General features: G+C 31.7%; 1 protein-coding gene across 4 annotated transcripts in view; it reads left to right on the top strand.

Moving 5' to 3' along the window:
- The window catches only part of LOC127738399 (uncharacterized), a 45,552-nt gene that overhangs the window by 30,923 nt on the left and 2,461 nt on the right, over positions 1-12,168 (top strand). For all 4 annotated transcript variants that reach the window (XM_052249636.1, XM_052249638.1, XM_052249635.1 and 1 more), the window contains 5 exons: positions 1,430-1,515; positions 2,610-3,060; positions 3,937-4,041; positions 6,776-7,011; positions 8,931-9,120. In XM_052249636.1, coding sequence (XP_052105596.1) covers positions 1,430-1,515; positions 2,610-3,060; positions 3,937-4,041; positions 6,776-7,011; positions 8,931-9,120 — 1,068 coding nt within the window. The remainder of the gene's footprint in view (positions 1-1,429; positions 1,516-2,609; positions 3,061-3,936; positions 4,042-6,775; positions 7,012-8,930; positions 9,121-12,168) is intronic.

Here is a 12,168-nt window from a genome sequence, read left to right on the forward strand (position 1 = left end):
CACTAAGTACAGATCTGAGAGTACTCGCAGTTACTGACAGCTAGTTCAAAGCCACTAACAACTAATAAAAAAAATCATGCATCTAAGACTAAATTATCAATCCGTACACATCCAACATCCAATGGATTTAGTGTAAAGACGTCATAAACAGTCAGAGAAAAATATGACTTTGTGCAATGCCAAGATACAGGTATCGACAGATTGTAGATCCATGAATGTGTATATGTATATAACAATAATATTAAGTTTGCTTACAATTTACTGATAACAAAATCAATATTAGTACCATTAAAAACAATATTTTATGATCTAATTACAGTGTTGAATTGATAACCTTTTAGAATAAGTTTATTTAAAGGATCGATAAGTTTACCAGGATCGTTTCTAAATTTCCGGGCACGGTAAACAATATTGCCAAAAAAATGAGGATGTGCAATCCCGTTTGAAATACGTTTTCTACAGGTACAACCAAACTTCAAAACCAAATCTTTATATCTGTGGAAGAATTTACTTAAGGTTTTAAGTAATTTGTGGTAACGAAATCCCTGGCTTAATAATTTACCAGTAATACATAGATTACGTTCGTTAAAATCAAAAACGTCACAACAGACACGGGCATAGCGAACGAGTTGTGAAATATAAACACCGTAAGATGGTGCCAAAGGAACATCACCATCCAAAAAGGGAAAATTAACAATAGGGAACGAAACATCGTCCATTTTGTCGTAAATTTTAGTGTTGAGTTTCCCGTGTCAAACCGAAATATCTAAATCTAGGAAAGGACAGTTGTTACCGTTTAAATTTGATTTATTTAAAGTAAGTTCCTTTGGGTAAATTTCGGCAGTAAATTGAGAAAATTCTTTATTATTTTACGAAAAAATAGTTTGTTTGTATATGTATTTTATATAAATTATTAAAGATTATGCACCTCACTTTATGTACAAAATTTGGAGATTATGCATCTGATAACACTAAGTCAATTTTCAACAAAATTTATTGATAGAGGTTGTAAACAATTACTGCATATGTTTTAACCCAAAAGCATTTAACATTTTAGAATTTTTTTATATTCATTGAAAAAAGTAAAATCATAAAAATTCTGAACTCCGAGGAAAATTCAAAAAGGAAAGCCCCTAATCAAATGGCAAGATCAAAAGCTCAAACAAATCAAACGAATGGATAACAACTGTCATATTCCTGATTTGAAGATATGTACCGCACTTCTCGACATATTTAGAATTTTTTTTACATTTAATGTTTCAGGTTACAAGTCATATATATTGCAACTAACTAATGTTCCTTATTGACCAGTGTAAAAATAATCAATTGAAAGAAGGGTTTTGCTAAAATTTAGTTTATTTTCCACTTATGATCAAAATCATTCTTTACCCATATGGCAAATCTTATCTCCTACTTTTTGTAACTGCAGATGAAAAGAAGGACATTTCAGAGGTTTTGGTGGAGGCTGTAAAAGAAGACTTAAAAGATGCGATTTCTCCAGAAAAGAAACTCAAGGTATTTTTGATTAAGTCACTAGAAAGTAACCTGAGCAAGCATGGTTTTGAAGAACACTTTATATAGCTTTTATGCATACTTTAGAGTACTACAACATCAGTTATTGAGACAGGATAGGTGACTGTTGAAAAAACATGTGCAAACATCATATTTTATTTTTCTCAATTTCAGATTAAATGGATTTACCAGTATATATATAATATTCTTATGATTCACACAACCATCATTAGTATTTATCAAGACAATTGATGGAACTCACCCACCCTAAACCCTAGTTTATGCTTTCAAGAGTTAAACCCTGTTTACTTTGGAATAGGGATAATTATGGTGTATATAGCATTGATGTTGATTACGATTTTATTAGAAGTTATCAGTTATTATGATGAAAACATATATTACAGAAGTTAGTACAATCAATATGAATCAACCATTTTCAGCAATTTTTAATATGACTTTCATCTCAGTCAACAGTCTTTTCAGATGGTGTAAAACAGTAACTTCACACAAGCTGATCCCAAAGCTAATGCACACAAGCTTATTTTTGGGGTTATATAAACAACTCAGATTGAGAAAGGTTGTTTGATTTGCTTACTCCCTTCCATAAAAAGTTATTTACCTGTCATTGATCATCTTTATTGTTTTCAAAACTACAAAGGTAAAATTTGAGACTAAAAGAAAAAGGCTCATATGAGACATTGCCATCACTTGGCGTCTTTCATCTAGTTAATCGCTTTTAATTTAAAGATCTTTTTTATCTGAAACTTCTATCTCATTCAAACCAAACTATGCTGTGCCATAGCAAAACATGAGGATTGACTATTCACCATTTAAGAAGTTTGTCAACATGGTCAATGAAAAGTCTCTTACATTTAACACTGAATGGAACCAGGTTTTACAAAAACACTTGATACCAGGTGTAGTTGTACAAAAATTGCATACATTTTACTTCGGAATTATATGAAATTTGACATACTTATTTATCAATACAGACGTCAGATGCATCAAGCATATTACTCTAAAGGTACCCAAAACACACTTATGTTGATAAAACTCAGATATGGAACTTTTGAAAGTCATTGTATTTTTCTTTCCAGGAAGGTTTACTTCGTCCTAAGGTTGACAAGTTGGAGTCCGTAGAAGAAAACGTATATGCTTATGAAGTATTTGTTGCTTGTTCCGACCACCCTGAAGATGAAAAAAGGGCAAACGAGATAATAGACTATCTTACGGAAAATGGTGTAGCTGATAGTGATATATTGATACTTTCAGGTGGTTCTAATTTTGCGGATAGACTGGTCTCAGCCTCAAAACAATGTAGATGGTTTATTTTTCTTTTAACAAAACATGCTCTGAAAGATGAGTCCTTGAACTTTAATGTTTTATCAGCACTGGGTGACAGTATATATAATAAAAAAGTTCGAGTAATACCTGTTGTGGATCAATGTGATGACTTGCACATTCCAGAAGCACTGAGATGGATCACATACATTCCATTTGATGACCAAAAAAGAAAGCATTTGAAGAGTTTATACAGTATTGTTAGTGGTATGTTTATATTCAATTATTCACATCAATACATGACATGGTTTATTGTCCCCTGCCACAGAACATAGTGATTTAACATTTTATTCAATAGAAAAACTTAAAATAGCAAAAATTATTAGCAAGATATGATCTACAAATAATTCACATGGCATAAAGTCGTCAGTTCACTCCTTATAGGAGTTATTGTCTTTGAAAGACCAAGCTTACCCATTTTTTTTTGCTTTAAAAGTTCTGTATAAGGATGTCATTATATACAAAACTAGCTACAACAGGACAGTGAACTGAACATTCATTGTAGCATGAACAGTTAGGTCCCCTAAACCTGCATCAACACCATTAATATGTATCTTTACAAAACATTTTTGTCATACGTCAATTTGAACATTATCAAATTTGTTAAATTGGAAATGATTATACACAAATTCATTCCTAACGCAACTAAATTCATCTTATTACACTGACTCCTAGACTAAAACAATTTTTATTCATTTAAGAATATTATAATTGATCAGTTTGATCTAGTAAGGATTTTTACCAAACGTGCTTGTAAATTTTTTGTACCGCATGTTGAAAATTGATTTATTCGACAGTCAAATGAGAAAAGCAAATATGGTGGTAAAAAAAAGAATTAAATTAAAATTATGTCAATGGAAAGTATTCTTTAAATTTGAACAGTTAGATATAGTATTGAGTATTTTGTAAAGAAATTCACACATGTAACAAAGCACTCAAAATTTTAAAAGGGATGCTGAAAATTTAATGCTGTTTCTGCAGATATCTTTAACCCCTAATGAAGCTTTCCTTTATAAAAACAATAAACATATGCCTTCATAAAGTTCACATTAGAAATAAATTATAACATGGATTTTCAATTAGGAAGGGATACTCCAATGGAAACCCAGATGATACTGCCAGCAGGTGATGTGGCCAATGGTCTAGCTTGGGGATATGTCACAAACTATCTGATGAAGATATTACCAGGTATGTGTTTGCTAGTCATACAGTAGTTTTTGTACCAAACTGAAGGTTATTTGTTATAAATAAGGCCTTTAACACATCCATCTAAATGTTTCTTGAGAATCATTTTGTTAACATTTCTAATGGCTTACTTTTAGAATTTGCACAATACTTTGAGCATGAAGTTGCATACTTTAACTAGTATCATAACATTGCTGTGAATTGGCATCCATCATTATTTCTATATTGTTAAAACGTAAGCAAACTAACAGAAGAAAAGTCCCGTTATAAAAGACACCTGAGACAAAAATCGTAGTATGCATTCAATAGGTATTACTATCCGGTGGCAGCGGCAGCAATGTAAACTATTTGTATAAAGCTTTATATTTCAGAAGGTAGAAGATCAGGATGCTTCATAGCGTGTATGCAGATACTTTAATATGTTACTAAGTCTCCGTCTGTCATATGTCCATTGTCCTTGACCCCATTTTTCATGGTTCAGCGACTGCTTGTTTTTTGTTATGTGAATTTCTCACGTATTTCAAGTAAAATGATAACTATATTCTGTATCTGGGTTCCTTGCAAGGCCTACTTGGTAAGACAGGGTTCACCTGACCTTGGCCTTATTTCATGGATCAATGATCAAGGTTAAAGTTACCTGATTAGGTCTGTTTCTCAGATACTATAAGCAGTAGGTCAATTATATGTGGTGTATGTAATGTTTGTAAGGGGTTCATGTCAGTCTTGCAGGTTTGACCTCATTTTCATGGTTCATTGGTCAATGGTAAGTTTTTGAGTTATGGTCTGCTTTTCAATTACTATAAGCAATAGTTCAACTGTATTTGGTGTATGGAATGATTGTAAGGAATACATGTCGGTCAAGCCGGTATCCCCTAACCTTGACCTCATTTTCATGGTTCATTTGTCAATGCTAGATTTTGTCTCGCCTGTGAGGAAAGTGGCAGTATGCAAGACATAGGGATTACTATCTGGCTGCAGCGGCCTAAACTATTTGTATATTTCAGAAGGTAGAAGACCTGGATCCTTCATACTTAGAATGCAGAACCCTTATGTTAAAAAGTTTCCGTCTGTCATATGTCCATTGTCCTTGACCTCATTCTCATGGTTCAGTGACTGCTTGAAAAAAAATTCTCGATTTTTGTCTTGTGTATTTCTTACTTATTATGAGTAATAGGATAACTATATTTTGTATCTGGGTTCCTTGCAAGGTCTACAAGGTCAGACAAGAATCACCTGACCTTGGCTTCATTTCATGGATCAGTGATCAAGGTTAAAGTTACATGATTGGGTCTGTTTCTCAGATAGGTCAACTATATGTGGTGTATGGAATGATTGTATGGGGTACATGTCAGTCTTGCAGGTTTGATCTGATCATGAGCTCATTTACATGGTTTATTGGTCAATGTTAAGTTTTCTGTGTTTTGGTTCTTTTTTTCAAGTATAAGCAATAGGTCAACTATATTTGGTGTGTGGAATGATTCTAAGGTGTACATGTTGGTCTAGCTGGTATCATCTGACCTTGACCTCATTTTCATGTTTCATTGGTCAATGTTAAGTGTATGATACTTAAGTAAAACCTTCATAATACAGACTTTCAACATAAATTAAATGATAAGGCGAGACATTTAAGTGTGTGCACTCTTGATATACATGCTCATTGTATATTAAAGATACAATCACACATGGCCCATAAGGCCAGTGTAAAGGATTATGATAATGATAATAATAAAATTCATTATTTTCAGAAGGTTAAACAGTTTACAAAACAGTTAATCCGCACCTGGCCTGCTACATTTACATACAAGCAAGCACAGTTTTAATAGACAATTGCAATACATAAACAAAATAATAATAGTAAAGTAAAAAAATAGAAAAACACTGTATACAAGACCATATATGTTGTACAAGTAGACAAATACCATTGACTCAAATAAAGTTTGTTCATTGTAAAAGTATTACATTTTAAAAGATAACTATGAAAACTTCTCTACCTGCATTTACCATCATTTTATGTCTAATGAAGTATGTCCTTTTTGTATGTAAGCTTTGTAAAGATATTCTCCTCTGAATACACTTGGTTAATAAGTGACTGCTTTGAAAAAGGGTTCCCTTGCACTGTTTACAATCTAATTACAGTAATTGTCAATATTTTGATATATATCAGGTGACCATTACTGACTTATTAAATATCAGGTAACCATTACAGATCTTTTAAATATCAGGTGATCATTACAGGCCTTTTAAATATCAGGTGACCATCACAGGCCTTTTAAATATCAGGTGACCATTACAGGCCTTTTAAATATCAGGTGACCATTACAGGACTTTTAAACATCAGGTGACCATTACAGGCCTTTTAAATATCAGGTGACCATTACAGGCCTTTTAGATATCAGGTGACCATTACAGATCTTTTAAAAATCAGATGACCATTACAGCCTTTAAAATATCAGGTGACCATTACAGGCCTTTTAGATATCAGGTGACCATTAGAGGTCTTTTAAATATCAGGTGACCATTACAGGCCTTTTAGATATCAGGTGACTATTACAGGCCTTTTAAATATCAGGTGACCATTACAGGCCTTTTAAATATCAGGTGACCATTACATGCCTTTTAAATATCAGGTGACCATTACAGGCCTTTTAAAAATCAGGTAATCATTACAGTATTATTAGAGCCTATGTTTTTTTTTTGTGGAAAATATTAACAATATGTTTATCTAACTTTATGCTAGACGTTTTAAATGAAATCAGTCCTGCATTTGAGAGAAAAGGGACTAAGGACTTCAAATGTCCACACAAGCTGTACATAGTCATTCCTAAATGTTGTAATGCTGGTGACGCCTTGAAGGACAAAAATGGAAGGATTGCCAATTTCACAAAAACTGCAGCTGTACATCCATTTGGAAACAACAGATCAGTTCTCTGTAACATTTACAAAGTGTCATCAAGCAGTTTTTTTATGAAAAAGGTATACAGTGTTAACCAACTTATTTTCGTTTAGCCCTTTATAGTCCACTTAGCGGCGATTTAATATCGCGATTTTCAAATTAACTTGAAGTAGTTAAATAGGGATAGATCCAAGTGTTACCTTTTCGCGAGAATTATATTTGCGGTATTTTTCTTCTTGCAAAAGTTGTGAAAATAAATCACTCACGAAAATAAGTTGGTTTACAGTAGTTTAATGTAGTTAAAACCAGCCTGTGCCTTTTTTGAAAAGTATGAATGTTTTAGTGTCTTGCAAATGGAGATTGTTAGACAAGATAATGACACATGAAAATAGATCTGTTCATATGATGATATCTGATGATGTTTTTTTGCAAAAGATTGGAGGCATTAGGACCTTCTCTTGAAATATGAGGTTTCATGTATAACTTTAAAAATGTGTAGAACATAGAAATGAATACAGGGATTTGAAAAAAAAAAATAGATAGCATACCTGTCAACTGACCCAGACTTTGAGGGTCACACCCATGAATTTAAGGGCTCACCCGAGATTTTTCTATAGTTGCTTCCTTATGTATCATACACATAGCTTATTCCAACTACACATACAGTACAAATGTCAGTATCATTACTTTTTAAAATGAAACTAAATTTATCTTGTTCAGACATATTAACAAAAGATGAAACAACATCACTTAAATTACTAAAGAGAGTATTTCTATTAAATTCTAACTCTTTACATTCATCTTCAATTCCATCCTTGCAAAAGTGGACAATTTCTGTTCTAAAGCCATTCTAGTACATCTCCCAACTTTCTATTAATAATTTGCTATTACTAATTCTAATTTATACCATTTTAGAAATCACACTTTTGCTAAGGTCCAGTATGAGATGTTTTTCTAATTCGAAATAATTTTTAACTTTGCGATGTGTTCATAGTTTATTACCATGACTAACTTTATTAGAGTCACAAAAGCTTGTTTCCAGGATTTTATGAATTCCTCTTCTTATTTCTTTTCAAATGAAAAAAGTAATTTGGTCACTGTATTTTTTATTTTCCCAAACATGCTGAAAATCTGATAACATTTTATTTTACTACAGAAACCATTAGACAGGTTTAAGTTTTCAATGTATGCTTTCTTTACCATACTATTACTATTCATATTTATAATATGAAAAAAAAAATTAATTGTATTTTAAGGCCTGACAATGAAAGTGGGAATGAACCTAATTCAGAAAGTACAGCATTATTTACAGCACCTTTATTTACACCCAATACAAATTTAGCAAATCTGATTTAAATCTAATTTGGAATAAATTTTTCCTCGATGGATGTATTATGTATATAGTAAAGACTTAAAGTGTTTCTTAGCCATACCAAACCATAAAAACAAATGAGTTAAGGGTTTATTTACAACAGAGTGACTTAAACAATAATAAGAGGCATGGCTTGATTGATAAAGTATAATAAATTAATATTTCAGTGATTAATAAATGCAATGAAAAAATAGAATTAAAGTTTTAAATTGTTTTCAGTAAATACTTAACCATATGTGAACATGTTTTGGAAACTATTATTTGATCTAGAATATAGAATATAAAAAATGTCCACTAAAAACTTAAATTCAGCTGAAAAAAGTCTGTACACGTTATGACCTGAAATTTTCTTCTTCAATGCAGAATATGACCTGCATTTTCACTTTCTGAGGTTGACAGGTATCAAATAGACATAATTTTCAACACACATTTTATGATGTCATAACATTCTTTTATTTCTTTAAAATGGGAAAAGTGACTTATGTCCTTGTATATTGGCTAATAGATAACATCAAACACATTTGGAAGTGTATTATATTTTTTTTTAGTAAATGTCAACTATAATGATAGAGGCAATAGATTTGTAGTCTTGCTATGGCTAATGTTGTTTTTTTTTTCATTTTGCAGGAATTATACTTTGTTGGGCAGTATGCTGCACCTGTGACTTGCTTAGGAGAAATGAAAGATTGGAGTATTGCTGGGGTTAATGATGAGACCATGGCATCAGAAGCAGAAAGATTTTATAGAATTGTTAGTCAATTGATGAAAAATGCTGCACCTGAAAAGGCTCAGTATTGTGAATTTATCTACTTTGATGGTAGGTAGTGCATATACTTAACTAATACTGTAGTATTTTTTATTGAAACAATTACTTAACTAATACTGTAGTATTTTTTATTGAAACAATTACTCAAAAGTATAATTAGAAGACATTTTGGTCAAGGTGTAAGTATGGTTGTTTTAAGTTATTTCCTCCTTGAAAAAATTGTTTATAACTTTTTGATTTCATTAATAAAAAAAATGGCTAGTTAGTATGCAAGGCATTACAGTAAAGGTGTGCATATTTTTGTTCAGATCTTAGGTAAATGGAGCACAAAAATATCTGAATTTAAAGAAAGACTCAATTGAATGGTTGTCTTTAATCATGATTTGATTTAGTCAACCTGCAATAAGTTGGAGGCTTTGCACACTCACAAGACCTTTTTAGTTTGTGTTTACTGTAGATTTTTTTTTTTTGCATTTTATGCCCAACCTATGATTATTGAGTCATTTCTGTAACAGCTGGTCAAAGTACTTGTTAAAGGTAGTCTGGTGTCACATCAACTTGAAACTAAGTACATATGTTAACTATAAAGTGAACCGTTTGATATATATGCATCATTAGTATTTGACCCAGTTTTCACAGCTCACTAAACTTGTAGATGTAATAGTGCAAAAGGGGCTTGGGTGTCCTATGGACACATATACTTGTTTTGTCTTACATTTGGAAGGTGAATTATTATTTAATTAGTAAAGTTTAAGAATGTCATCACTAAAACGAGTTGAAAATGTTGGCTGCCGTTGTAAAATTAAATTTGAATGGCCACTTGTAGTAATCCTTACATATCGTTAAACCACAAATTGACTATGAGCATTTATGGTTTCAGAACTACATATGAATTGTCCATTCCCAGAAAAATGATCTGAATAATGTTTAAACTTTAATAGAAAAGAATGGATATGGGGCATCATCCCATAACACAAAACCAATACATGCACAGCAAAAAACACAAAAAGCAAAGGAACAATAATCCTTGTATTGCTGTTCTTCATCTCAAAGTCACAGTGAGGCCTTCAAAGCAGAGACAAACCAAAAACTTGCTCCTTCGCACATAATTTTGCATAATTTGATATCAAAATGGTGGCTTGTCTTCCTTTTTAGCTCACCTGGCCAAAAGGCCAAGTAAACTTTTCTCATCACTTGGCATCTGTCGTCTGTTGTCGTCCTCAACTGTCGTTGTCTTTGTTCGTTAACTTTTACAAAAATCTTCTCCTCTGAAACTACTGAGCCAAATTTAATCAAACTAGGCCAAAATCATTATTGGGGTATTTAGTATAAAAAAAAGTGTGGGATGCCAACTTAGATAGCCAACATTGCTGAAAATAGAACATAGGAAAAAAAATGCAAGTTTTGTCTGTTATCTTGAAACCGCTGTAAAAAGAGAAAATCTGACAGGGGCAGAAATGGTGAGAATGTTGAGATCTTCCTGTTGTCCATTTACATCAAAACTGTCAGACCACTTCTTATAGGAGTTATAGTTAGCTCCCTTAAATGTCAAATTTATAAAAAAATCATTTCTGTCTATTATTTTGAAAACTATAATAGATACAGAGAAATTTCATTAGGGAAAATGATAAGCAAGACAAGACCTACAAATAAGTTAACATGGCTGAAATCATCAGACGAATCGTTATTGGAGTTATTACTCTTTAATGATGATTTAAATTTGCCAATTTTTTGCATTTTTGCCTGATATCTTAAAAACTATAGTAGATAAAAAGAAACTTTTAAAGCCAAAGTGATCAACAAGTCAAGATCTACAAATAAGTCAACATGAACGAAATCGCCAGTGGACTCCTGATTGAAGTAATTGCCCTTTAATGATGTTTTTTCCCAATTTTTTGCATTTTTCCCTTTTATTTTGAAAACCATAATAGATAGATAGAAACTTTATATAGCAAAACTGATCAGCAGGACAAGATTTACAAATATGGCAACATTACTGAAATTTTCAGTTAACTCTTTTTATAGTTATTGCCCTTTCATGGTGGTTTTTACCAAAAAATGGCTAGTATTGAAGATGCAGGTGAGGGACACAGGCTCTTTAGAGCCTCTAGTTTACATACATTACTGTGACTTCTGTCAGTGTTGCTCTCAACTTATTGCAGTTTATTCAAAATTCTGACCAAGTTGCAATTTGTTTTATCCAACCAAACTGTTCTAACTGGTCAGTGCAAATGCAAGTATTACATGATGCATTCATCTAAAGAGAAAGATCTAAAATTTATGCTTTAATACATCATTGTATATTACATTTTTAAATGAATGTGAAGTTTACTATCCTCTTATTTTCATACGCCACTATTCCAGTCATAATTAAGGTCGATAACTCTGCATATTACTGGTTTAATAAGGATTATGTAAAATTTACTGGTTACCCAGTAACTTGACTTGATCATGTGGGTGTTATGACTTAATATCTCCTAAATCTAGCTATGTACTAGGGTATTATTAGAAAGAAGACAATGCCGTATCCAATTTAATTGCAATATAATCACTGAAATTAAATGAATTATTTGCATGGACCAAATTAATGTCGAAAATCGTTTATTTTGAAAATTAATATGTCGCCATTTTTTTCGTAACTTTGAAATTTTATTAAAACAAGCAAAATGTATCCACTTCTCAAAAAGAAACAATGTTTGATTCTATGCTGCTTTAAGGTAATAGAATGACTGAAAACGTAACAGTTATTTGATTTCCATCGTAAAAATCGTACAAAATATCTTTTCACAAGTCGAGTTACGATGTCGATGTAAACAGTGCATGATCCATGCATATAAATCTTTATTTTGTGTGTGAGAAATTAATAAATATACTAAAGTGAAGGTGAAATAAGTAATTTCTTAATAACAATAAGACATACTTAAAATATTTCAAATATATCTTTTTAATTAATAACTATATGAATACATGTCGTGTCGTTGTTTACTTCCGACCGCAGCCGCCAGTTTCAAAAAATTGCCAACAAATGCCAAAATGTGATCTTTTCAATCAAATTTTGAAGCAAAAGGTTTGTTACCTAAACTGATTATGTTTTCAATT

The sequence above is a fragment of the Mytilus californianus genome, unplaced genomic scaffold, assembly GCF_021869535.1.
Source record: "Mytilus californianus isolate M0D057914Y unplaced genomic scaffold, xbMytCali1.0.p SCAF_4, whole genome shotgun sequence".
Taxonomy (NCBI): Eukaryota; Metazoa; Mollusca; class Bivalvia; order Mytilida; family Mytilidae; genus Mytilus; species Mytilus californianus.